This window comes from Gopherus flavomarginatus, chromosome 21, assembly GCF_025201925.1.
Source record: "Gopherus flavomarginatus isolate rGopFla2 chromosome 21, rGopFla2.mat.asm, whole genome shotgun sequence".
Lineage (NCBI taxonomy): Eukaryota > Metazoa > Chordata > Testudines > Testudinidae > Gopherus > Gopherus flavomarginatus.
In genome coordinates, this window is record NC_066637.1 from 17204690 (window position 1) to 17232192 (window position 27503).

The 27503-nt window shown below is 54.4% G+C and overlaps 1 protein-coding gene across 2 annotated transcripts; it reads left to right on the forward strand.

The window, feature by feature from the left end:
* The first annotated feature begins 532 nt into the window (after positions 1-532).
* On the forward strand, positions 533-26940 carry MFAP2 (microfibril associated protein 2). 2 transcript variants are annotated; one of them, XM_050931368.1, is made up of 10 exons: positions 533-674; positions 2399-2555; positions 15495-15596; positions 17988-18074; positions 19699-19725; positions 20142-20228; positions 20683-20721; positions 23839-23926; positions 24659-24732; positions 25086-26940. In XM_050931368.1, the coding sequence occupies exons 3-10, from the start codon at positions 15560-15562 to the stop codon at positions 25187-25189; spliced, it is 543 nt and encodes a 180-aa protein (XP_050787325.1). In that variant the 5' UTR covers positions 533-674; positions 2399-2555; positions 15495-15559; the 3' UTR covers positions 25190-26940. The 2 variants fall into 2 exon arrangements, with proteins under 2 accessions (XP_050787325.1, XP_050787326.1); XM_050931369.1 differs by having other exon boundaries at positions 17991-18074.
* Positions 26941-27503: the final 563 nt, after the last annotated feature.

Genomic DNA, 27503 nt, shown 5'->3' on the forward strand with positions numbered 1-27503 from the left:
TTTTTGAGTTAAACTCATGCGTTAACTGCGATTAATTGTCAGCCCTACTTCCTATCAGTGTAAAGCCTAGAAAAAGAGGTAACACAAACAGATTTCTCTGCAGCATGGGGCACGGGTCACTTGCTGGAGGATTCTCTGCAGCTTGAGGTCTTCAAACCACAATTTGAAGACTTCAATAACTCAAGCATAGGTTAGGGGTTTGTTATAGAACTGGATGGGTAGGGTTCTGTGGCCTGCTTTGTGCAGGGGGTCAGACTAGATGATCACATTAGTCCCTTCTGACCCTAGAATCTATGAATCTATGAGAACATCTTGACATTTTTTAAAAAACTTTTTTCCTTGTTGTTTTTCAAGGCAGGAAATGTGTCAAATCCAGTGTTGTTTTGTCAACATGTTGGGGTTTCAGAATATGGGCATTTTTTAACAACAACAACAACAAAAATTGTAGAAAAAAATCTCAGCGAGCAATATTTCTGCCTTTGCAGGGGAGTTAATTTAATCTTGTGTTTTCTATTTTTAGGGGAGCTGCAGGGCCAAGTGGTTGAGAAATGGAGTCTAGGAGGTTCTTTTCCCAGTTTTTCCCTGACTGTCGATGGGACCACAGACAAATCGCTCCCCCTTTCTGTGCCTCAGTTCTCCCATCTGTAAAATGGGGGTGCTATCCAGTTTGTAAAGTACTTTGCACTGTTATAGTGCAGTGGATCTTGAAGATCTGGGAATGGTCTTCACTTTCTTACTGCAATGTAGGGCTGCTAGTCTGTGGGCTGCCATCCTCTAACCATAAAATGGAGGAGCAGAGGCTGCAATAGTGCAAGCTCCTCCATGTCGCTCTGCCAGCAGGGCCTAGGAGAAGTGACTGGGAGGGATGCCTCTAGGCACAGAGGAGCACTCCAGGATAGAAAGAGGAATTCCATTCGTCCTTGGCCTCTTTGCTTTCACTGCCAAACGCTGAGCGCCAAAGCCGACTTAGATCCGCCATTCTTTGGGGGAGGGTTAGATGGTGGTTTGGTTCAGTTTGCAGGGCCGCCCGGGGGGGGGCAAGAGGGGCAATTTGCCCCAGGCCTCGGGCTCCGCAGGGGCCCCCATGCGTTTTTCGGGGCCCCTGGAGCGGGGCCCTTCACTCGCTCCAGGGGGCTCGGAAAACTCTTGCGGGGCCAGGCCCTGGAGCTTCTTCCGCTCCTGGTCTTTGCCAGCGGGAGGGTCCTTCCGCTCCAGGGCGGAAGGATCCCCCACCAGTGAATTACCACCGAAGTGGGACCTGCCGCTGAAGTGCAACCTGGTCTTTGGCAGTAATTCGGCGGCGGGGGGGGCCCTTCCGTTCCAGGACGCACTGCCGAAGTGCCCCGAAGACCCGCGGCGGGGACCCCCTGCCGCTGAACAGGGCCAGCTCTAGACATTTCGCCACGCAGGGGGCGCCCTGCCGCTTGCCAGTCCCGTGGCTCCAGTGGACCTCCCACAGGTGTGCTCCACTGGAGCCGCGGGACCAGCAGACCCTCCGCAGGCACGCCTGCGGGAGGTCCACCGGAGCCGCCTGCCACCGACAGCCCCAGGCCCCTGGAATCCTCTGGGCGGCCTTGTCAGTTTGTCGAGCACCTTGCACAGTGGGGGTCTGGTCCGTGGTGCGGGCTCCTAGGTGCTACCACGATACAACTCATCAGTAAGAGCGTATTCGGGTGACAGTCTCTGGGGCAAGGTGCACGCTGCACTGCCAGCCCAGCCCGAGGGGAGCCACTCGCTGTTTCCAGGCGTGAGCTCAGGCTGGACCCAAGCCTCACAGCCGTCTTACCACATCCCTACTGCGCTACATGCACTGCCTGACTCAGCTCTGCGACATGTCCCGCGTCCACGCTGCAAATTGACAGGGCTTGGCCCTGAGTCTCAGTGGGACTCAGACGCTCACCCACAGCCGGGGCTGGGACCTGAGCCTCAAGGGGCTCCTGGCCTGAGTTGGACCGAGATCTGTGTGGATAGAAGGAGAATTTGGGCCCAAAGCTAGGGTTTACGGCGCAGTGTAGACGTACCTTAATTGACCTGAGCGGGACTGTGGATGAATTATAATGGGGCCTTTACTAGGTGCCTACTAGTCTGCTGAGGCCTGGGCTAAAACCACCAGTGTGATGTTCCCACTGAAAAGCCGGTGATGGGGAATGACTCCTGACCACCACTGTCCTGGGCTACGTTGGCACAGATGGGAGAGCTCTGCAGCCCATTCCCAATCCCTTGAGCCTCTGGTGTTAGTATTGCTATTGCCTGCATTGTAGAAGTGCCTGAGAGCCCCCAATCCTGGATCCAGCCCCTATCTTCTTTCCTTGACCTCACAGCCGCCAGGGTTTGAGGAGTTTACTGCCACAATTGCAGGATTATTTTTTTAATCTCCATTTATCTTTTCCCTTTAAAGGAAGCAGGGCTGAGAATGCACTGGGTGTAGCATTAGGACCCAGTGGTGCAATCATGTTGGAGGTAGGAGCTACTTGTCCCATTTTGGAGCTTTTAGACCAGACAGAAGAGATCAAGGCATTTGGAAAGGACCGAACCGGCACATAGATCCCAAACTGGTAAGAAAATGAGAAGTGGCCAGAGGACCTGTTGGGATAGGCAGAGCAATTCTTACAGGTTTCCTTTGATTTGGGGAGCTGAACACTTCCCAGCTGGGGATGCGACATCTTGGGGTATACTTGGAGGGACGAGGGGAGGTGGGATTTTAGTCTCTAGTTAGCTCAAAGTGAGGAAATGCAGAATTTCTTGGTTGAATGGGGTGGGGGGGAAGAAATCCCCTTAACTGCGTTTTTTCTTCTTGCCAAATGTTTGTGTTTCTCCAGCCCAAGGTGAAGCTCAGCTCTGGAAAGCAGTTCTCTGGGCTTTAAGCACAAAGCAATTGTTCTGAGGGACCAAAATTTGATTGGAAAAAAGAAGGTTGGGGGGGGATATTTTTAAAATCTAGAACTAGACAATTGTAGAATTACAGATGTTTAGCCAAGAAATAAATCTAAAAATATCCTAACTTTTAAAAGCAGCTCAAATTTTTACCCTCCCTGGAAACTAACTGTACAAAAGATTGTTAATGTCTCTCCCCCCCACACCCCCAAAAAAGTGTGCGCGGGGTGAGGGAAATTAAGCCCACTTCAGTGAGTTTTACCTTTGGTCAGTAGCCAAAAAAACCTTGAAACCTCTCTCTCTTTGTTCTCTCCCTCTGGCAGCTGGATTGCTGTGTAAAAAGTTGGGGGAGGGGGAAGGCCTTTTGGAAGGTGGGGTTTAACTGAATGAAAGAGGGCGACTGTGTTGTTCTTTCTCCGAGATTGATTGTTCCCAGATGTGCCTTACAAAAACATCTGGTTTCTTGGAGCACAGAGCAGAAAGGAAAGTTCCTCCATAAACTTGAGCAGACTTTCCCACTTTGTGCGTGCAACTGTGCCTGGGTGCGGGGGTAGATTTAATGGGGTTCTTCCGCTAGGTGAGTTAGAGCCTGTGGGGGAGGAGAGGGGTATTTCTTGGCACCTGTTGACTGGTGATGTTCCATTGATCTGCTCCGAATGAGGCACTGGCATGCATATGGCTAGTGCCCATCTCTTGGGACCCTTCTGCCACTCACTGTTCGTGGGGAGCAGCGGGCATGGCCCAAGGTGCATGGAGCAGCATGCCCCGGGTGAGCTTCCCAAGGGGGCGCAGGAGCTGTCAGCTGAAAGGATGAACTGGGGACTTGAGGCGGGGGCAGCGGGAGCTCAAATGCGGCTTTGTGGACAGTCTGCACTGGGACATTTTCCGGACTAAGTGATTTCAGTAACTTGCCAAGTGGAGACCGGCCCCAGCAGCTCGTGGAGATGAGAGGAAAGGCTGTGACATTAACTAACCAGCGGTGGCCACCGTGACCAGTCTAAAGGTGCAAAGGGCCGTCCTTTGTAGTAGCCCTTTGTGTCAGTAAACAGATTGTGCAGCCCAGGGACCAACCATGGAGCAGTATTGTTTATTTTTGGCCAGCAGTGCCTTAGGGCCCCGTTGTGCCAGGTGGTGGACAGACCCCTGATAAGAAACAGTCCCAACCCTGAAGAGCTTAGAGTAGAAACAGACAAGACAAAGGGTGGGAGAGGAAACAGGCACAGAGAGGTCAGGTGACTTGCCCAAGGTCACACAGCAGATCAGTGGCAGAGCTGGGAATAGACTCCCCTGGCTCATGCTGCCTCTCCTAGGCAGGTTAGCTCTGAATTTTGACTCCATTCCAGTTCGTCGCCAATCTTGGATGGTAGGGATGAAAGTAGAACTAGCAGAGTTGATCCGTGCTCGCTGCATGGGGAAGCACATTGAGATAAATGCTGGCTTTTGACATGCGTCTGATGAAGTGGGTATTCACCCACGAAAGCTCATGCTCCAATACGTCTGTTAGTCTGTAAGGTGCCACGGGACTCTTTGTGGCTTTTGAGGTGTAAGTGAATCTCAAAGAATTGATTGGAAAAAGCTGAACTGTGTGGGCGTTGTCACCCGCTGTTTAAGGATACGAATGTTCAGACGAAAGATGTGATCTCTGCCTGCGCACGCAGCCCCCCCCTCCCGAGACTGATCGATCCCCTGGTCAGCAGTCTTGGCCGAGAGGCTAAGGCCTGAATGGGCCCTGGAGCCTGTACTTCCCTCTCACTCCGTGCTGTACTTTACTCACGGTGTGGCTAGAGGGCTTGGTGTGTGGGGTTGCCATTCTCCCCATCCTCTATGCCCACCACACTCACGCATGCTAACAACCCAGCAAATTAACGTATTTCAACCCTGTAACTTAAAGAAAAAAATTGAATAACGTGACTTTTGAAGTCTGGCGAATACCAATAACTGGGGCCTGGATCCGATCAGTCGGGAGGCCCCTCCAGGCCTGTGTGAATGGGCCCAGTTCTCCCACCGCCTTGTGAGAACTTCGAGTCCAGCAGGGTGGAACAGAAGCACGGCGCAGCTCAGGACCATGCAACCAGGCTTGAGACCCAGGGAGGCAGAAGTCAGAGGTGGGAGTTAGATGCCCCCTCCTGGATCCAGCCGTACGAGCGGTTGGATTCTGGGGTAGAAGAGATACAAGTGCAGCTCTGGACAAGTGCCAGGGTTGAGCCATGGTTAAAAGCAACGATGAGTCCACGTGGTTCTCTTGTTGTGGCAGGTTGGGCTAAAGGACGGGGCTCTGCGAGTCCCAGTGCCCCTCGGGATGCCAAAGGAAGGGGCGCTGGGTCTATCTGGCAGTGGTGGGGAGCTGGGCAGGGAGCCAGCCCCATTTTCCTTCTGAGCACCCCAGTTCCAGCAGCTGAATTCCAATGTACCGCGCACGTGGGCTGACAACAGGGTCTTCCTTCTCCTCACCTCACTCACTGGAAAAGACAGGATTGACCTTTTCCTTTCCCATGTGGACTCTGAATCTGTTCCCCTCTCCTTTATTGCCCTGGCAGGGTGGGAACTGGCTTGGAACCAGACTTCTCAAGCTTCAGAGCTCCAGATGCAGCCCGTGGGGGAAGGGGTTTTTTGATACAGTGACCAGCTCCAGCGGATCCCCCCCTCCTGTGGACATTTCCACCCCCCTTTACCCAAGGCGGTTACCCTTTCCTGTGATGCAGCCCATGTGCCTGTTCTCTGTGCTACCAGTTCTGGTGTCCATGTGCATGTGCAGAGATGTGCTGCATCCCAGGTGCGGAAGGCTCAGCCCCAGTGTGGTGACTCTGGGCTCTTCAAGTCACAGCGTCCTCATTTGGTTGTAGACATCAACAGGAGACAAAAGCTAAGCTCCGAGATGCTGCAGGACCCGTGCTCCAGCGACAGTGCGGTAGCACTGCTGCATAGCCAGGGCATGGGCATTTTATCCACCGGCGAGTGCCTTTGTGATGTGGTGGTGAAAACCTGGGCAGGTGTCCTTCCCATGGCCAGCACCAGTGCCTCTGCCATTACTGGAACGTGGGCAGTAATCTTTCCTAGTGTCGATACAGGCTGAAGGAGCAAGGATTGGCCAACTGAGGGCTTCAAAGCCTAGCACTAAAACCGTGGAGCTGGTCCACCACTGGCTGGAGTGGTGTGTTGCCTATTTGGCAGGCTGCTGTCCCGCTGGGCTAGCTGAACCTTCTGCGTGAACCCCATGTTAAGAGGCAAATGAGCCTCATTCACTCTAGTCGCTGTATGATCTTGGGCAACTCTTTTCCCTGGACTGTGCCTCAGTTTCCCCATCTGTATAATGGGGACCATTATCCTTGCCTATCTCACAGGGGCCTTTGTAAGAGTTTGGGTCTGTAAAGTGGTTGGAGCCGTTCAGACACAAGAGGCAGGAAAAGAGTTAAGTGTTTTATTAGGGATGGGCAAGCTCATTTGGCCTGATTTCAAAGGCACTGGAACATGGTGGGCTTGGAAGTTTCGACTTGGATTTATTGGCTTCGTGTGCCGCTCAGTGTCGAGACTGAGACAAGAAAGGGAGGAGGGACAGTGTCATTGGGAGGGGTGAGAACAGAGCCTACAGACCACAGGCAAGTCACCCAGCCGTGCCAGCTGAGCTTTAGGATGATGGGCTTGGCCCTAGCCATCGGCACAGGCTGCCGGGCCTGGAGCTGGACCAGTGGTTCTCAACCCATTGTGGGCTGCATCCAATACTACCTGTATAGCCCCGAGGCTGTCACGTGAGCCGCAGCTGTGTGCTGGTTGGGCCGTGGGTTGAGAAACACCGAGCTAAAGAAATGGTGAATTTAAATTGTGAACAGGGCATGGAAAGTACCCAGGGCTTCCAGAACAAGACAAAAGGGTTTGCAAAATCTAAGTGGCTTTGTCAACCCCCAAAACCCCAGTGACTAGATGTTGGAGGATTTTGTAGGCCTTGTTGTTCATTCACCAGTGATGCACAAGTTGCAAAATACCCCTTGACACGAGGAGCATATATGGTCCAGGGGAGGAGCAGTCGAACGCTGTCTGTTTCACCCCAGAGAGGGAGAAATCTTGCCATAAGCTTTCAGCAATGTTGTGCATTTCACTGCCCGCCGCGGGGGCTGCAGGTTAGGATTGTGGAGTGTGGAGACAAAGCAGTGGGAGGGCCTACGGCTGGAATAGCAGGAGGTGCTGGATATCTGGACTGAGATGTATTGGCAACGCTGTGGGTGGTGGAGGGCAGGACTGGAGTGCCGGGGGAAGTGGGAAGTTGCAGGACAGGATTGAGGTACATGGGCAAACTGGAGGAGGAAAGAGGCAAGAGTGGACCAGCAGGAGGTGCTGGGGCTGGGGGAGGACTGAGGGGCTTCTGCAGCACCTTCCGCCTTTCCACAGTTACCTACAATTAACCATCAGGTGTTTGTCCCTTAAATGCAATTCTCGAATCTCGCTTCCCAAAACTATCACGGCATTGCTTGTGCTTTGAGGGGATCCTGGCATGACTCTCCAAAGCAAATTGCTCCTGGGGAGGGACACACAGACCCTTCCAAGGAATCCTTCCCAAATGAGCTCACGTCTCTGCAAACCACTGAAAGCCAAGCACGTACAAATAACGAAAAACCCAGTGCCCAGACCCTCCTGCCTTGGGGCAATGGTCCCACTCCCAGCCACCCCTTTGCTCAGACTGGGTCTCCCAGCACCCAAAGAGGAACCTAGCTTGCTTGTTGAAAAGTGCTTTTCTGGAACATTGACCTCATTCCTTTTCAAGCTGATTGCATCAAGGGGGCGTTTGGCCCTGGATTCATTGATTTGGAGGCTGGGGAGGGGTGGGGGAGGTGGGGAGAAGAACCATCAGCATGGGCAGAAATGGTCTCCTTCGATGCTCTGCGCACACAAGCAGAGTTCCGCAGCATTTCTTCAAAGGGGGAGGAATACCAGGAAACGTTCCTAAAGAACGAAGCGTGTTATGTCCAGGCCTGTTTAAGGACACTTTGCCCAGAGCATCGAGCAAATATTTCCTTTCCAGTGAAGGATCTTGGGGGTGGGTAAAGTCGGGGGCAGGGAGCATTCCAAGGAAAACAGGCATGGTCAGAGGGGGGAGAAAGACAAGAAATTCTCCCCCTGACGCTCAGGAGAGCAAGTCTCTATTCATGCATGGAGAAATCAAAGGACGCTGGAAAAGAGCTGCTGGATGCAGTGGAAGTGGGACTGTCAACCTGTACGCTGGCCCCTTAAATAGGAGGCTTTTGACCACAGTCTGTGCAAATTGCCGGGTTTGGCCGTGTGATCTAACCACACACACACACCCTATGCCAGTGCATCCCTGCTCCCTCGCCGTGTGATTTGCTGTCCCTGTAGCTCCCATTCGGCAAACACCCACACCGCACTTGACTCATACAGTGGCTACTCCGAGGGGTTACATTAAGCGTGTGGGTAAGTGCGTGGGGGAACCGGGCCTTTGTTTTCAGGGTGGGGTGTTGGGCAGAGGCCCTGTAAGCCTCCGCTGTTGGGGTTTCGCCCTCCCCGGGGCGGCTGGGAGACAGGCCGCCTCACTACACGAGTCCGGTGCGTTGGTGACTTAGCCGGGTGGGCCAGGACACAGCCAGGAGCTCAGGTCCTCAGGCAGGGGCTGAGCAAACAGTTCCGTAAGGTAAGCCCAGGCTCCTGGGTCTGAGCGCAAGGGCGAGGGGGAGACTGCCACCCGTGAGTGGGGTGGCAGGGGGGGACGCAGGCCCACCCACTCCTCTGTGTCCCAGCCCGGAGCCCTAACAGCGGCAGGCAGCCCGCTGCTGTGTCAGTGGGGATCCTGACCGCAACACACTGACATTGGTTCTGGGTGTTCTGCAGCCAGACTAGGGTCGGCTGCCCCTGGGCTACTTCCGTACTCCCGTTGGCCTCTGGGGGGTCCAGGAGCATAGATTCGTCGGGGCAGGGGTTGGGCGGCAGCTCCTCCGGGTAGCGGGCGCGGGGCAGCTCCTCCGGTAGCGGGCGCGGGGCAGCTCTGGCCAGTCTGGGCAGCCTTTTGGGGCTGCAGGAGCTTCCCAGTCTCGGACTTCCCTAGGGACATTCGCTCTCTCCGGCGGCTGGCCAGCTTCTGAGCCCTGGGGTTGGTCTTTTATACTTTCTGCCCTGCGCCTTGACCTCTGGGGGCGGGCACAGGCTCCTGCGGCTCCGCCCACTTTGGCGTCCATAAGGGCTCATCCCTCTCTGGCGCGGCTGGGAGCCAGGCTGCCTCGCTACAGGCCCGCTAAGCACAGGTTAGCGGTGCTGGTTACGAAGGGGTTTTGGGAAATAAGCTTCATACGCTGATGCCAGGGATGAGGAGGAAAGCAGCGTTCCACCTTGCACTGGCGCTAACGAGACGCCGGCAGCAGTCCAAGCGCTGGATAAGCCATCGCAACTGAATCATTGCAAGAGAAGCTGGTAAACGTGGGCAAAATACATGGGAAAGGCAAAGGGAGAAAAAAAGACGTGTTTTTTTTGTTGGCACGTTACGACCCCCTTGTCCCCCCCTCTCTTTACAAGCTGCACCAGCAAGTCTTTTGGCTGGTAGCTGTGCAACCTGCAGGGTGTATCGTGTCCGAGGAAGAGCTCTGTGCAGCACAAAAGCTTGTCTTTCACCAGCAGAAGTTGGTCAATAAAAGATGTGACCGCCCCTCACCTTGTCTCTCTAATATCCTGGGACCAACACGGCTACATCATCACTGTGCACAACACTTAAACTGAACCACCGTCTGCTCTCGTCAGTACTGAGGTGCGAGTTCTCCAGCAAAGCCCCCCACCCGGCTGCTGCAAGAAAGAGACAGCGTCCTGCCGTCTGCATGAACCCACTGCCCCAGCAGACGCCAGGGGCGCGCTACGCTGCCGGAGTTGCTTTGTCAGGTGACCCATCGCCGCAAGGTCCCTGCCGCTTGTAGCCGTGGAAGATTCCACAGCACCATTTCTGTTTTGCTTCTTTATAACCTTTTCAAATGAGTATTTGCAGAGCCGTCTAAAACCAAGAAATTGCATGGGGGCCGCCCATTAATAATACTCAGTAATTATCTAGCACTCTTCATCTGGAGGTCTCAAAGCACTTTACAAAAGAATGAAAGAATCGTTCCTTTTTAACAAATGGGGAAACTGAGGCACGGGCCAGCGAAGTGACTTGCTCAAGGACCCAGGAATGCGACCCAGGCCACTTTTTAAAAAACAAACACACACCCAGTTCATGTCATTACATTGATCTGGACTACAAAGTGAAAGCCACTTAAGCTACAGTGTATTTAATGAATCGGTATGAATTATGCCAGCAATCCTTTCTTTATAGAATCTCGTGTCCAAGACTGATTTCTCCAACCTGGGATCCGCCCAGTTAGTAACTAAACAGAAACAAAACTAGTGGCTTCAACTTTCAGAGCCCAAGTCTACAGACTTGGGAGCGGTGGGCTCGTGCTACAATTCTAAAAATAGCCATGTAGACGGTCTGGCTCCAGCTGGTGCTCAGGCTCTGAAGCCTGCAAAGGGGGAGAGGTGTCAGAGCCCCAGCCCAAGCCGAAATGTCTACATGGCCCTGAACCCAAGTCTGTAGACAGAGATTCTTAAGACTCACTGCCGCGTGGTTTTTTGCTGTGCAGAGGTATCCTAACACACCTTGGCTTTCAGTTCTCCATGGGCAAAAACCAGGCTATGTCTTTGGTTTCGTGTCCAAATCTGAAGTTGTTTTGGTGTATTGTTCTGCAAGGGATTCAGAGCATCCATAGTTGATCTTGGCTTCTCAGATTTTACTGGAGAGCTTGTTTGTTGTAGGGCTTTGGAGTGGAGCCTGGAGCTGGAGCGCGGAGCAGCTCCGAAGCAGTGGAGCTGCAGGTTTTTGCCTGGAGGTGGAGCAGAGCCGGAGCACAGCTCCAAAGCCCTGGTGGGAAACATTCACTTCATTGCTAGAACGTTCTGTACAGATATTGTAATACTGGTAGGTAGTCTAACTTGCTGCAGTACTGGGGACCCTTCAGGAAATTTTTCAAAAAAAACCCCAACTTTCTGGCAAAAGTGAAATATCCGACTAAGTTATTTCTCTTGTATCAGGATTTCTCCTTGGGCATTGGGGAATGACCCCATAGCAAGCACTGCTTAGCCACTGCTTCATGGGAACTTTAGTTTGGTGATCTCATGCCTCCATTTTATTCTATGGGCCAGCTCCCTGGTCAGACTCCATCTCCCATGATACACCACTGTGTCTCTTCTTGTTGAGCCAGCATGATGTATCATAGCAGATGTAGCCGGAACCTGCCTGTAGAGGAGAATGAGGCCATGAGCTGCCTAAACACCAGCTCCCAGAAGGCACCGCAGCAGCATTCCTGCATCAAATTCTTTTTGCAGCGGGAAGCAGACACTTTTCACGAAAAAAACATCTTTAATCTATGCCCCAATTTTCCATTAAATAGTTTCCACCAGACCTTGTGCTGCTGCACTCCATCGCACAGCCATGATGTTCCACCCCAGAGGTGGCTGCGTTTCAGTGGGAGGGGAAGACAATGCTGAAGCATGTAGTCAGTCAAGCACTGCTAATGAATGTGTGAGGACTATGATTATATAGTTACCATTTTTAAGCAATTCCCTGCATGCTGAGAGAGGAGAACAGGGCTTTAAGATGAACGTTGGGAAGCCAGGGCAGCAATTCAGCACAGTTGCGTGTCAGTGCTGACCATCGCTTGAGGTTTTGGATTGAGTCAGAGGCCGTCTTTGGAGGCGACCCAAGATGCATCCAGGGGTACTGCTTTGTTCTGCCTTCCTTTGAGGCTGGAGCTGCCTGCAGTCACTTCTCTGACTGCCCTGCTCATGGGGTACCATCCGTGATGCCTCCAGCTGCATCCCCTTTGGACGTCTCCTGGCTTCGGATGATCCTGGTGTTAAAAACAGCGAAAAAACAAACAGCTGCATAAAGTCAGGCTAAGCATTCATTGCTAAGCATTGACAACCCTGGTCACATTTTCCCCATGTGATGGGAGGGGGGTTGCTGTTGTCTGGGCTGGCGTAGATCAAGCAAAATCACATTATTGCCACTTGTACAACGTTTTCCTGAACCAGAATGGCTGAGATGAGATCCTTGCAGATGAATTTGTTCCACTCCCAAGATCAGGTCGCCATCCCACTCCTTGCCTCTCCCGGGGAGGCGGAGGAGGAAAATGGAACGAGGTTGCCTGCGTTGGCTTGGATTGAAAGCCATTAAGAAAGTCGTTGGAAGACTTTCCATTTCACGTGAACTTGGGGAGGGGTGTGTGAAAGGCTGGAAGAAAGGGTGGTTTTGTGGTTAATGTGCTGGACTGGGACTCTGGAGATCTGGGTCCAGTTCCTCCCTGTATGACCTTGGGTAAGTCATCTCATCTCTCTGTGCTTCAGCGCCTCGTCTCTACAGTGGGGATCATAATTCTCCTACCTTTTCTGGCTTGGATGGAAAGTTCACTGGGGCAAGGACTCGCTCTTGCTGGGTGTGTGTACCGCCCTGAGCACAATGGGACTCTGATCTCAGCTGGGGCCTCTTAGGAGTAGGAAGAAGTGAACGGTGCTGGATTGACAGGACTGACAGGATAGAGATCACACGTTGGCAGCAGTACAGGCTTTCTCCAGGTCTCTGCTCTGCCAGCGTGCCTCCATCCATCCCCAGAGGGACCCTCCCGAGGGGTCAGGAGAGAATTCAGTCTCCAATGGTCCTTCACCTTGCTGCTGAAGCGGCTGGTAGGAGATGGAGAAGTAAGTGCTTGTCCCCATGGTGGTGGCTTTGTGATATAGACACCAGTCCCGCTAGGAGCTGGACTGAGATCCCCCCCGAACTCTGTGCTGGGGTGAGGATGAGCTGGTGACTCTGATGCTGCTCACAATGAACCGTATCAGAGATCCCAGATCCTCCTTTCTCCAATGCAGCATCCACAATGGGCTACTGGAGATAATTAGCTTGGTTCCCCCGCAGCGTTGTGACTCAGATAGACGGGAAAGAAGGGGGCTCTCACTCACCTCCCCCCAGCAGGACACACTTGGGGAGATGTTAAGATCCGCAGGCCGCTTGGCTGAGTGTCAGGCAGCTGTTCACCCTGTGTGGATACATTAAGAACAAGGAGAGTACATGCTTATGTCAAGTGACCTTTGGAAAATGAGCCCAGCATGTGTTCTTACTTAGCCGCGCTGGGCTTGCCCTCCAGAAACTTCCATTGCCCCAGTGGAAAGAGGCTGCCTGTGTGGATTTTAATTGGGAGCAGCCGGCATTCTGCGCTGGGGTTACCAGTGTGCACAGGCTGTTGAGCGCTCCAGGGAGGGTGGCCGATGACATTGCCTGTTTCTTGCTGGAGAAGTCGGGTTCAAATCCAGCCCCGGTCACTTGTGCAAGGAGTTTGGCAGCAGCACTTCTTGGCACGCTTTGGATACAGCATTGCACGGTTCCCTCTGCCTGGCAGCCTCTGTTCTTCAGGCCCTGTGAAGGGGAAGCTAGGGTATTGCAGGCCAGAGCTGGATGCATTGTTGGATGGGGAGCTTGGGACTGGATTACTATGAGTGTTGCAAAGCAAGAGTGTGGGGCAGTGGCAGAAATATGCCTAGGACCCAAGATGTGGGATTTTGGGTTTTTTGCAAGTCAAGAACAGTCCCTACCAACAGTCCTGGGTAGGGTTACCAACCCTCCCGGTTTCACCGGGAGTCTCCCAGAATCCGGCCCTATCTCCCAGAGGCTAGTGAAGCCAAACCGGGAGATTTTAGGTGGTTAAAAGTCCAGTGGGGCTAAGGCAGGCTCCCTGCCCCTGGCTCCACGCAGCTCCCAGGAGCAGCCAGCATGTCCCTCTGGCTCCTAGTTGTACGGGCAGCCATGGGGATTCCGTGTGCTGCCCCCACCTCAAGTGCCGGCTCCTCAGCTCCCATTGGCTGGGAGCTACAGGGGCTGTGCCCGCAGGTGGGGGCAGCACACACATCCCCATGGCTGCCCCCTCACTAGGAACCGGAGGGATATGCTGGCCACTTCCTGGGAGCCGCCTGAGGTAAGCGTCACCCAGAGCCCACACCCCTCACCCCCTCCTGCACCCAAACTCCCTCCCAGAGCTTGCACCCCAACCCCAAGCTCAGCCCAGAGCCCCCTCCCACACTGCAAACCCCTCAGCCCCAGCCCAGAGCCCGTACCTCCTGCCCCAGCCCGGTGAAAGTGAGTGAGGGTGGGGGAGAGCGAGCGATGGAGGGAGTGGGGCAAGGCCTTGGAAAATGTGTGTGGCAAGGATGTTTGCATTTGTATGATTAGACAGTTGGCAACTTTAGTCCTGGGTTTAACCCCCAAAACCCCTGTCCTTGTTGAAAGGCAGTTTGCCGTGGGTCCCCAGACTAAGCAGGATACGGACCTAATCCACCCCTCTGTCTCCATCTCTAGAGAGTCAGAAAGGCCAGACCTGAGTGGCGTCCAGCTTTAGCCATTCGAAATGTTGGGAGGGATGAGAAAAGGTGCAGAGGTAGAGCGTGCGTTCATGTGGGGGGAGGATTCCAGACTGCTAGCAGATGGGGCAATACAAATCAGAATTAAAGTACATTGGCTGGTCAGTGATAGGTGCTGTCTGCAGTGCGGTCTCAGAGCAACGAAATGCACCATATTCACCTACATGCCTTCTAAAAAAGAAATGGTGAAATGTCATCAGTTAGCTCTTACAGCGCCCAGGTCATCTGGTCTCTAATGCTTTACAAAGGAAGGTCGGTAACATTAGCCTCACTTTACTGACAGGGAAACTGAGGCATGGGGGTTGTCCAAGGTCGTGCAACACATCAGCATCAGAGCTGGAAACAGAACCTGTCTCTTGGCTCCCAGCCCAGCACCCTAGACATCTATCACCAGGCACTGGGGACGCTCCTGGTAGAACTGTAGTTGGTGCAATTCTATGGGTGCTAGATCTCTCTTCTCGGAGAAGTGCTTTCCGATGAGGCTTTCTGCCATGTGTGCGGAGGACGTGCTCTGCTTCCATCAGGAAAGGAAGGAATGCTGCATGTTCCAGTGATCCACCAGCATCAGTGGTGGGGGCTTGGGCCCATTTAGGACAGCCCAGAAGACACCTTTAAAACATAAGCTGGTCTTGGCAAGGACGCACACGGAGGGGCTGCTGATGGATTCCTGGTTGGGAGGGAAGGGATGGTCTTGTGGTTAAGGGGTGGGGGGAGCCAGGACATATGAGTTCCAGTCTCTACTCTGCCACTGACGTACTGTGGGGCCTTAGTTAAGTCGCTTAAATTCTCCAAGCCTTGGTGTCTCTGTGATGGGAGGATGATCCTCAAAGGGGAGAAGTTCAGGCCTCAATGCTTTGTCAAGTGGCCTTGAGACCCATGGCTGGAAGATGGCACAGAAATGGCAGGTGTTCAAAAGTGCTAATTCTCGACGTTTCTATGCGGGAGAGCTTAGAGCTAGGTGTGCAGGAGCCGTTAATAGGTCTGACCTGGCCAGCCAGCGGCTCACAGTAATTCCATCCCCATTGGCCTGGGAGACAAGTGATGAAGCATCAGCAAGGGGAGGGTGTAGACTGCCCCTCTGGCATCTCGGCAGGATCCCCAGAAGGCACCTAGGGATTGTCCCTGTAGTGACACAGTTGGGACGAAGTCCAAAGCCTCCTGCTAATCCCTTCTCCCCTCTTCTTTTCCAGACTTCCCAAAGCTCATCCAACTACCTCCTGAGCAGCTTCGCTCCTCCCCGCTGCCCCCCGTGACCATGAGAGCCCTCTGTCTCATCCTGCTGTGTCTGCCAGGTGAGTGCAAGGCATCCCAGCCCTGAGCCTGCTGGCATGAGCAGGCCAGCATGGCATGCGTGTACCTGGGGGGAAAGTGACCTGGGTTAGAGATCCACCCACCTGGTCAGTGATGAACCAAACCTGGGGGGCACAGTCCCTCCCCCACAGAGCCTCTGAGCTAAGCAGAAGAATGACATCGTTCAGGGGTACGATGCACTGACCGACCAGCTCTCCCAATGCAGCAGAGTTTTCATCTCCTGAAGCTCGGACTCGGACGCCTCTCCCGGCTTGGCAGACATTGCTCGGCCTCCCGGAAGAGGGGCGTGGAGGGGGAGGAGTGTTCCAAAGCGATTCGAAGGGGAGAGGGAGTTCGAACCCTTTCGGGGAATGTGGCAGAAGGCAGAAAGCCAAGCGCAGGGGGAGGGTCCAGAGGAAGGGGCTAGACCGTATCATCCACGGGGCTTCAGGAGTGAATAGAAGGGAAAAAAAGGAACCGAGGACAGGACAGCCTAGTGGCTACAATGGTGGATTGGCCTTAACAGGTCTCAGTTCAATTCCCTGCTCTGTCACAGATTCCCTGTTCGTCCCTTAGACTCTCTGGGCCTCAGTTTCCCTACCTGTGAAACGTGACGACAGCCCTTCCCTACTCTCCGGCAGTGCTGTGGGGGCTGACCGCTGCTTTGAGATCTGGGGACACTAGGTCCAATGGAACAGCAGATTATTGCATCGTTAATGACATTTTATTCCTCCTGTTGGCGTGCGGGGAAAGGGGGGGCACCGGGGAGATGGCATCACTGTTGATTGATGGTTTAGGTGGGCAGTTAATGAGGCTGTAGGATGGCCGTCCCCTGAGCCGGGCAGGAGGACGGTGGCAGCTCTGTGAGGTTAGAATGCATGGCTCCAGCCTGGGCGGCGAAGAGGCTGCTGGTCCTAGCTAGGGTTTCCAACTTTCTATTTGCAGAAAACCAAACACCTTTGCCCCACTGCTTCCCCCAAGGCCCCGCCCCTGCTCACTCCTTCCCCCCTCCCTCCATCACTCACTCTCCCCCAGTCCTGCTCACTCATATTCATTTTCACCAGGATGGGACTGGGGGTTGGGGTGCAAGAGAGGGCTCCGGGCTGGGGCGAAGGGGGCTCTGGGCTGGGATGGAGGGGTTTGCAGTGCAGGAGGGGGCTCCAGGCTGGGGCCAAGGGGTTGGGGTGCAGGAGGGGGCTCTGGGCTGGGGCCGAGGGGTTGGGATGTCAGAGGGGGCACGGGGTGTGGGCTCCGGGAGGGGGTTTGGGGTGCAGGCTCAGTGGCACTTACCTCAGGCGGCTCCCGGAAGCAGTGACATGTCCCTCCGCTTCCTAAGTGACAGGGGGCTCTGCACCCCTCCCCACAGGTGCTGCCTCCGCAGCTCCCATTGGTCATGGTTCCCGGCCAATGGGAACTGCAGAGCCAGTGCTTGCGCAGAGCCCCCACAGCCCCCATGCACCTAGGAGCCAGAGGGACATGCTGGCAGCTTCTCGGGAGCCAGGCAGGGAGCTTGCCTGCCCCGCTGCAGGCGGCCAACTGGCCTTTTAATGGCCCCATCAGTAGTGCTGACCGGAGCCGCCAGGGTCCCTTTTCGACCAGGTATTCCAGTTGATAACCAGACGCCTGGCAGCCCTAGTCCTAGCCCCTCCAAGGCTTGGTGTGAACGAAGACAGTGGTACAAGAGGGGAATCCTGCGTTCTGCACAAGCAGCCGTTCAAAGTGGAGGGGGACGGAGGCGGGAAGGAAGAGGGTGTTGAGGATCCAGCAGAATTAGTTAGAAGCTCCCAGTGCTGGCAAAGGCCCTGATGAAAAGAAGCAGAGTCACCAGGGAGGCTGGAGAACTTCAAGTAAAACTGCTCTGCGCAGAGGGTAACCAACGTGGAAAATGTTACCGGGCGGGGCCGAGAGAGACCAGAGCTGGCGAGCAGGCTTGCAGCAGATGGCATAAGAACCATGCAGCAGCCTGGCGCTCAGTCCAACTCCAACTCCAGGCACTTCCCTGAGATTTTCATCTGGCTGCCCACTGCCCGGCCATGCCCAGCTGGTGCCCCTGAGGCCAGGGCCGACTAGCCCAGGCAGAGGCAGCGCTGGTGGGGAGAAGGAGGCAGCCTGGCTGCCTGACGGCTACTATCTGGGAGGGAGACAGTGGATTGGGGCTCTCCCAGGGCTGCTGAGGGTGTGTGTGAGTGTGTGTGTGTGTGTAGGGGGGCGGGGGGAATCGAACTCACAGACACCTGGATGTTGGCTCGTTGGGGCAGCCTTTTTGTGCTGTATCTGCCCATTAGTCATGGGACAAGCAGTGGGAGCAGTGTGTCGGGGGGAGGCAGTTCTGAAAGGGTCAAATACTTTGATCACTCAATAAACGACAATGATTTCTCTCCCTGTGTTCTCAGCAGTGCTCCTGGCCCAGGGACAGTACGATCTCGAAGGACCTCCTTATCTTGACCAGCTGCAGTATTCCCAGTACGACCCTCAGTTAGGTGAGTGGTCCTGGTGGCTTCAAGTATATAATCTCTCCCTGCTCCATCCCTCCACACTCTCGCCTGCTCTTTGTGTCTCGGTGAGATGGCTTCACCGCCTAACAGATCTTGCCACCTGGGAGGGTTTTGTCCTGATGTTCAGTCTGAATGACCCCTTTTTGAATTTCATTCCAGTTTGTCTCACGCCAACCCTTTCCTCTCCTTCCATAATATTTACACCTTTCAGGTCCTTAGAGAGAGCTCCTCCCAACCCTGGTCCAATGCCTGTCCACAGATGTCACTCCATTAAACTTCCCCCTAAACTAGTCCCTAGTAATGTCTGATGCGCTTCACTGAACTCTTCTGATTTATAGGATCGTAGGAATGGAAGGGACCTCCCTGGGTCATCTCAGTGCAGGCGACTGGACTGGGCAGGATTTGTCACCATCTCCCTGGTAACAAGGTGCCCAGAGACAAACAGAAGCACCTCTGATTCTATGTTCCAGGATGCTGTTGCCTTTAAACTGTATTAAATGTTTCTCACTGTCGCATCGCCCAACAAACTCACAATTGATATGCTGCCCACGATCACCCCTAGCTGATAGAGAAGGTTGGACAATTTAGGGTCCTCCCAAGTAAAATAATCTGCCTTTTCCGATCTGGCAAAGCTCATTTATTCCATTAACAGATGCTTGGCTAACTCAGGTTTCTACTTCCCTTGTTCAGAGTAGCTCACGAGACTTCGGGGAAATGATTATTGCAATATAGCAACTGAACTCTGCCAGGCTGCTTCCAAGAAATGTATTCACTGCCCATGAATCTTGATCAGTCTAAGATTTGTTAAAAGTTTATATATGTTGCCTCCCAGTTCTGCGACTGTCGCTGAATTAAACAGAACGTGCTTTATAGCCCAATGCACTTTACAACATGCTGGTGTTAGTGGTACATTGAAAGCCCAGGCAAAGGCAGCAGCTGTTATGCCTTCAGTGACTGCTCTCTCTCAGCCAGGGTCTTTCAGACGTTACTGCAAGAGAGTGTTGTCCAGGCCGCTGGGACTATCATATAGTCTGATCTGAAAAAAAATAATTATTGGGATTTTACATTCCCCCTGGAGAGTCGCTGGAAATGGGCAGAAGAGACTAATGGCCAAGATTTTCAAAAATGACTAGCGATTTAGGGGAGGGGGCCCAGCTTGAAACATCTTTCAGAAAGTGCTGGACACCTGACCTCTGAAAACTAGGCCTCTGTATGGTGTCTTGATCATTCTGCTAGTCGCTTTAGAAAATTTTGACCTACTATCTCCTCTCTTAAACCATACTGCAGGGGGGGAGGGGGAGTTTATGCCCTGATTTTTTCCCTGAGATGCTGATCACTTCTCTCTCCTGTTGACTTGGGTGATCAGCAACTCAGAGCAGACTTGTAAACCCTAGGGTGGATTGCCTGTACAATGCAACCACCTGGGATTCCGTTGCCCTTGGGATCAGGAAATCGGTCAGTATCCCAGGCGAGATGCGGCTACCGCTGAGCCGATGGGGCGAGACAGGTTTTGTGCAGAACAAGAGCAGTTTGTTTCCTTCTTCCACACGCTGTGGTGGTCTTTGCTGTTCCTAAAGTGAGACTTTTCTCTGTGCTTTTTTTTTTTTAGACAATCAAGATTACTATGACTATCAAGGTAAGCGCTTTCTCTGTGGATCCCTCATCTGCTTTTCTGAGCCGCCCCGTTTGCTGCAGCTGGCCGGCGCTACCTGGAGTGGCCGCGAGGCTGCATGATTGTGCTTTGCTGGGAACAGGAATTCTGCCGGTCCCAGCCTGGCTTCCCTTCTGCCGTGATCTTGCAGGGAAGGTCTAGGCCTGCGGGGTTTATGATGCAGTGTTGCCCCAGTTACTATGTGGCATTGACACGTCACTGGGGGATTAAAGAAGAAATGGAGGAGGATCCAAACTGCAAAACGAGGCTCCCAGCGAAAATGACCAATGAAACAAGGCTCCTGGGGAGGGAGAGTGCTGGGGTCTCTGGCTCTGTTTGGCGGGGGCGGGGGGTGGTGTGCCCGATTAGTCTGAGCTGAACATGCTTGTTCTCCGTTGCAGATGTCACCCAGAGCTCTCCCGAAGAGCAGTTCCAGTACCAGTCCCAGCAACAGACCCAGCAGGAGATCATCCCAGCGCCAACCCCAGGTGCGGTGTGGAGCTGGTGCAGTCCTACTGTAGCCAGTATGTCCACTGCTGTCCACTAGCCAAGGAGCTGACGAAATGTGGAACAGAGGATAAACAGTGTCCTGTGTGGGTAGCACCTATCCCAGAGAGGGAGGATGGCCTAGTGGTTAGTGCACTGGCCTGGAACGTGCCAGACCTGTATGCTCTGCCACAGTCTACCTGTGTGACCCTGGGCAAGTCCCTTGGTTTCTCAGGGCCTCGGTTCCCTATCTGCGCAAGGGGGATAATGGCCTGCCCTGCCTTGGTGGGGCGTGGTGAGGATCAATACATCCGAGCTGGTGAAGCGCTCAGACGCTGGAACAACAGGGGCCCTGTATGTACCTTAGATAGCCAGGAGCATGAGTTGTACCAGTTTGCAGCCCATTCCCAGCCTGGTGCTGTTTTCTCAACTCCACCTATTGTCTTTCCCCTCCAGATTTTCCCGAGACCGAACCCACAGAACCTGGACCTCTTGGTAAGACCCGCAGCCCATTGTTCTCTGAATCGTAGGGTGACTCCGGGAACTGCAGCTGCCTGAAGTCAGCATTAAGCGGGAGGAAGGACCCGCAGGAGGCACGGCTGGAAAGTTTAAAGGAGGTGGAAAAAGCTGCTCACTCGAGCTCTGAGAGTGGAGCCAGGGCTCTGGTTTTCCCCCTCCACCCTGAGCACGCAGGCAGGACAACCTGGGGTGGAATGTGAAGGAGACACCACCGCTGGGAGGCGAGGCTGTAGGCTCTCTCCAGCTGGCAGGGGCTGCCTGGTGGATTTCTAGTTTTGATGACGTTTCGCTTACAGGAAACGCTTTAAATTGAGCAGAGGGTTAATGAGGCCATCCTGGTACCTGCTAATCCTTCAGATCACCATTGCTTGATTGCAAGCATATCGTCTGAGGTCTGCCCGCAGCGTATGAAACCCCTATCTCCTCCCACACATCAGCCAATCTGCCTTTGATCAGGGAGTCTGAGAGAGAACCTGCCATTAACAAGCAGGGTAGTAGGTGGGACAGAGCATTCTCTCCTTGGACCAGATCCTGCAGCCTTCCCTTCTGGGAGCAGCCCTGCTGAATCCAGCGGCACTTCTCCCAGAATTGCAGGATCGGGCCCTTCCAGCTGATGCGCTCGATGACACTTGTTTGTTTTTTTTTAACTGGTGTCGGAGAGTAGCTTAAATACCCTGCGCTGCGCACCCCTCCTCCGTGGGGAAAGAATGTTCAAACCCCCGAGAAATCACAAAGTCTCCCTTGATTTCCCCCCGCGTGGATAGATTTCCAAGCCATGGTGCCCGGTGGAGCCCTGGAGGCTATGAACAAACCTTGTTACATTTAGCAGCATTTCTCTGGCTTTCACTCCAGTGCACCTGTTTGACTTTCACTTTATTTGTTCCCTAATCCTGCTTTCTCCCTCTCCCCATCACGCTCAGCTTCGGGAGCAGTGGGGCTGATCTCCCCCACCTTCTCCCTAAACTCTGCCTGCGATGCCATCTGCCGTCCCTGCCCCAGAGTTAGACACAAACCAGCGGAGTTTGCAAAGCCCCGTGGAGTTTCCTTCTCTTGCAGGTTCTAGCCGGCTGCGAGCTGGTTACTGCTCTGTCTTGGGGTTAGGAATCAGATCTGTATGCGTAAGGAGAACAGTCAGCGGCAGAGCTAATGAGGGTGGGGAGCAACAGCCCCCCCCCAGTGGCCTCTAGGTGCACTTTTGGGGGCCCTGCAGTCACCGAGCAGTGGCCACTCCTGTCCTGCCAGGCTGCACCCGGTTCCTCACTCGGGGGATTGTACATGGTGCCCGGGGTCCCATGGTGCTGTGACCCCATGAACCACTTTGCAGTGCCACTCACTCCAATTTGGCACGGCCACCCTGTCCATCATGACACCCGTATGGTGCTGCAACCCCAGGAGCCAGCTTGTAAAGCCTGGCACGGGGAGCCGGGCCCAGGACAGGAGCCCACGCTGCTGGGTGAGTGTGGGGCAGGCTCGATCTGTGGCCCGCCACCAGTGACTCATCACTCGGGTTGCCCCCATCTGGCTCCGCCACTGGGAGCATTGAGCTGCTGGGGGTGGACACGTTACTGAGAGCAGTCGGGGTTAGAAGTCAGCCATCTCCCGGTGGCATGTTGTGGGGCTGCTGCATGTGCAGCTGGCTAACCGACCGGCGTTGCAGGGTGGGGGTGGAGGGACAGCGCAGGCCAGCACTAGCAAACCTGCCAAACGTGCAGAGACCGGGGTGCTCTGCTCGGCTCCAAGCTAAACACAGATCGGCTGCTCGCAGCACAACGCTCCCACGCTGGCACAGTGTCATGAAATCACATTTTTCCTGCTTCCTCTCCCCCTCCTCCTCCCAAAGGGAAAATCGAGATCACCTTCCAGATTGGACCTACTGTCGGCGCTTGCCAGCAGGCTGAACTAAAGGAGGCAGAAAACTCCCATAGCCCTGCCTAGGGAGGCCAGCTTTCCAGGAACTGCTGAATGGCCCTGCCGCAGGCTGCTGGCAGCACCCGAGGTGTTAGCCGCCTGGCTCCTGCCAAGTGCTGACTACCCCTCCAGCCCCTGTCATTCAGGGCCCTTGCAAGATGGGGCTTTTAGTTTGCCCATTCTTCACAGCAGGGGCTTTATTGGTGAAGCCCCACCCATGTGAGCAGCCCTGTATCAGCACCTGCCCTCTCACCACTGAGATACTAGCTGTGGGCACACCCCTCCCCCCCGGGGCACTTTGCCATGCCAGTAGCAGGGTTTGCAAGCTAAGCAAGGCTCCGGCGTTCACGCAGTTGAGGGGCAGTCCCCTCTCACGGCTGGGTCACTGCCCCAGCATTCTGCAGGGGGCGCTGTTGTGCTTTGGAGGTGTCCTCTAAGCTGAGGTTCTGACCACTGTGCTCGTTAAAGAACTTGCCACACGAGGAAAGGCGTTAACTCAGCTGGCCAGCTCCAGTAACTAAATTCTCCTTCCCTGAAGTCCTTCCCCCCCAAATCCAGTTTTCATGGGAGATAAAGTTCTTCACTTTCTGCCCTAAGCTGTGGAGCTATTTAAACAGTTGTGCTGCTCCACCCTAGAAGTGGCTGCATTTCACTGCTCCTTAAAGCAATTACCGGGCACATGGGTACAGTCGTTTGGGATCCAACAGGATGAAAAGTGCAATAGAGAGAGGACATTCCTACTCTATCTCCACTCTGCTTGTGGGGCACTTCATTAACTCGGGGAACCAGGAGGTCCGAGTCAGCGCTGGCGTGGGCCTGGCGTGGCACTCCCACTGAGATGGTGACTGGGCCCACGGAAGATCCTCCCCCTGCCCCCAGCCGTCCGCTGCCCCAGACTGGTCAGAACTCCAGTTGGCCTCATTCTGTAGAACCAGCAGCCAGTGCAGAAGAAACAGGAGAGGCTACTTTTCAGGAAGGGGTTAAGGGACCCCAAGGGCTCTTAAATGAAATTATGGGTCCCTGTTAAACATTCATCGCTACTTCTCAGCTTCTCCCCAAGCCATGCACGGCCAATTCGCACCAATGCCAGAGCAACAGCAGCTGCACTAGAGTTTGGCTGATGTCCGCGGCCAGTTTACCGTGCCCGTGCTCCGTCTCCAGTGCATGTGTTCTCTCGTTGGGCAGATTGCCGGGAGGAGCAGTATCCCTGCACTAGGCTCTACTCAGTCCACAAGCCCTGCAAGCAGTGCCTGAATGAGATCTGCTTCTACAGGTAAGCGGCGGGCAAGGCTGCACCCGCACAGCCTGGGTGGAGGGCCAGGCCCGTTTTTTTCCATAGGCCAGCCCAGAAGCAGCCCCCAAGATGACCCAGTTTTGCATTTAAAACAAAAAGTTCTATCTGGGCCGCGCTGAGTTCGCAGTGACATGAACCGTGTTTGGGGCTGCCCCTGTGCACCGAGTGAATGTGACCTACGCGTGGGCAGTGGCTTGTGACACTTGTCCTCACTAGCCAATGAACCGGAGCTTATCGCTTGAGTGGCCCTATTCACGCACCCCGTGTCCCCATACACACAACCCACTGATGGTAACACACGTGTGCGTGGAGGGGGGGGCAGATGTTGAGTGAGCCTCCCCTGACAGCCATGAGCTAGTAGGGACATAGCTAATGCCACGAGGTAACCGAGCGCCAGTAGTGCTCCAACACCTTCGCACGGGGCCCCCAGAGCCCTGGCCCTGTGGCTTATGTTAGAGGGGAGGGGAGTTCTGCCCCATTTCGCTGCTGACTCAGCTGGTGGCAGCAGCAACACCTCTGCACACGTGATTAAAAAGAGCCCTTGGCTGTGGTAGTTCATTCCCCCCAACAACGTGCCCAATTTGACAGTGAAAATACAGGTCACTTTGGCACAAGCACGGGCAGGGCACAAAGAGGCCTTCCCCCATTCACCACGTCCAGGGCTCCATCCACCAGGGGGTCTCAGGCCTTACGTTCTGGTCTCCCTTTCAGCCTTCGCCGGGTGTACGTTATTAACAAGGAAATCTGTATCCGTACTGTGTGCGCCCACGAAGAGCTGCTCCGAGGTAAGGAAGTGACGTGCTGGGCGCCCCCGGGGCTGAGCTGCATGGCCTGGTCTCTGGAGGACCCTGAGAGGGGACATTGCAGAGGGAGGCTGGCTGAATGGCAGCTCTCCAAAAAGAGCGGGGGAGACTTGGATCACACCCAGTGGGGACCCTACACTTGGGCAGTGGGAACGAATCACTCCAGAGGAGGGGCTGATGGGGCGGGGAGAGGGGAACAGGGATAAAAACAGATCTTCAGCTGTAGAAACTTTCCGGAGTTCTGGTTTTCAGTTTTGACACAACCCTGAAACTTGGTGCTCCGTTCCCCCGACCTCTGCCCTGTTCCTTCATGGTTCTTCGCCTCCCCTCCACAGCTGACCTGTGTCGCGACAAGTTCTCCAAATGCAGCGTGCTGGCAACCAGTGGCCTCTGCCAGACCATGGCTACCTCCTGCGCCAGAAGCTGCGGCGGCTGCTAAGGCTGGACGGCGGATGCCACAGCAGACGCACAGGCCACCATTCTGCTGTCTCCAGGCCAGGCCAAGCCGACCCAGAGGAACGTTCTTTCCCCGGAGCTACCTTCCGTCTGCCCCGGTAGAATAACATTGTCATTGTGCTCATGAAATCAATGGTGCTAAGGAAACATGGTGCATGAAACAGCATAGAAGTCCATTTTGTGCACATAATATAGGGATTTTTATGGGGTTTTTTTTATTACTTTTTATTGTTTTGGAAGAGTTACCGGCAGGGGCTGGGCTGAGCCAGTGCAGTCTGATTGGACTCAGCTGGCGCAGGCCAGCCCAGCCGGGCTGCTGGCTCCATTTATATGTAGAGAACAAGAGTAAGAAGTTGTCTGAATTTCTGGTCTCTCCCCCCACTTCCTCCCACCCACCCTTTTGGTGCTTTCTTAGACCGTTGCCCTTGTTTCGCCTTCCTCCTACTCCTCCAACTTTCCAGTGGATTTGGTGGATGCTGCTTAATTCCTTCGTTTGGACCAGGGTGCAGTTCGAAGCTCGTGCTGGCCCAAGGGTCTATTTTTTAGGGGCCCATCTGGCCCCCAAGTTGTGCCAGGCTTGTTCAACTCTGTAGCTTGCCACAATGCTGCCGGAATTGGGCTCTACCTGCTGCGCCCCCCACCCCACTCTGCCTCATGCCCCAGTCTCCTTGTGAACGTGCCAAGGGGCTCAGTGGCAGCTTGGCCTATGCCCCAATTCGCCTCTGCTCAAGTGTCAGGAGAGCACCGCTTGTTACCTGCCCCACTGCGACTGCAGTGAGGGAACCAGCGGCTCGGCTGAAGATGTCTGAGCTGGGTATGTCGTTCTGCACCAGAGGCAGCCCGGGGCGTATTTTAGCAGCTGGCAGTTTCATCTTTGGGTACTGCTGCAGAGACGGGAGAAGCCCATTCTCAGTGCAGGGACCTGGGATCCCACTGGGGAGATGACAGGCTAGAGAGGTCAGCTGCCAGCACAAATAACTTCCACCCACTGCAGCCAACCTTCAGAAACTCAGGCCCTGAAGCACCAGCTGAGCTGGGATGATGCTGGTGCCTGCTCCCACCTGGTCCAGGCCATTCCTTCCTTGGAAAGAGAATACCTCTTTTGAGGTAGATGCTGCACAGGTGGGTGGGTGGAGGCCATCTCCCTCGTGCTTTGCCAAAGTCAGCCCTTTTCAGCGGCGGAGTTTAACCTTTTCCCTGAGCTCTTGCTCCTTCATCTCTCTGCTTCCTCGGACGGGTGTTAGCTCACCCATATCACTCCCGGCCATGTCTGACCACCTGCAGGGGAGCTTTGCGGTCTGCTGAAAAATCATTGGCCGTCTCTGCATCACCAAGCCAGGCATCTGTCACTCTTGCAGCTCCATACCTGACCCAACTGGGGGTGCCCTCACCTCCTGCCCTTCGAGCCAGGTATTTAGAGTTACCGGGCTCAGCATTTCTGTGTGTAAATGATTTAGGTACCTAAATCCCATTGACAAAGAGATTTAGGCTCCTAAATAGCAATGCTGAGTGCAGCAACCGCTAAATAGCTTTTTAAAAAAACTGGGCCACTGATGGAGATGTCACCCTGACTGCATGCAGTGAACTTTCCAGTACCCCTGGCTCCAAGGGCTTAGCGCGGCCCCAAAGCGCTGCATTCCCCTCGGCTGGTCTGGTTCGCTTGCATTCGCTGTAGCTCTGTACGGATAATTTCTTCTTTTTTTTTTGTACAAAACAAATGTTTAAAAAAAATAAACACCCTAAAAAGGTCACGTCTGGTCGCACTGAGCCTTGCGGCTTGAGCTGGGGGAGGAACAGCCAGGGCTGGGCAGTGGCTTGGGCAACGTAGCAGCAATGTGGAGCAGTTGTCCCACCACCTGCTCTGCTACGAAAATACTTTGCACTATGCCACTGCGGCTGCCGCAAAATCCCCCCCAGCACAGAGCATCCTGTGAACGTTGTCCCAGCGCCAAATGCCGGAGTCCTGGTCAGGCGAAGGGATTAGCTTAGCGCTTTCTGCTGCAGCTCCCCCTTTCCTCTTCCCGCCTTTCAGTTTAACTCCAGTAGAACCTCAGAGATAAGAACCCCAGAGTTATGGACGGGCTGGTCAACCGGACACCACATGAAACTGGAACTAACCAATCAGGCGGCAGCAGGGACAAAAAAAAAGCAAATCTTGTGCCTGTGCACCTCAAAGGTAGGTGCATCTGGGCTGCCTGTCCCAACCCCTTCACCCCTACGCACAAGGCAGCCACTTACAGCAAGACCCCGGGGCTGCTAGCCCAAGGCAGCTGGAGACAGAGCAGGAGCAATGCTGG

What these genes read in the sequence shown, in the direction of transcription:
- MFAP2 (XM_050931368.1), top strand. Translation starts at nt 15,560, where the DNA reads ATGAGAGCCCTCTGTCTCATCCTGCTGTGTCTGCCAG. An exon ending in AATGAGATCTGCTTCTACAG is followed by an intron (nt 23,927 to 24,658) that starts GTAAGCGGCGGG and finishes TCTCCCTTTCAG; the next exon opens with CCTTCGCCGGGTGTACGTTA. An exon ending in CCACGAAGAGCTGCTCCGAG is followed by an intron (nt 24,733 to 25,085) that starts GTAAGGAAGTGA and finishes TCCCCTCCACAG; the next exon opens with CTGACCTGTGTCGCGACAAG.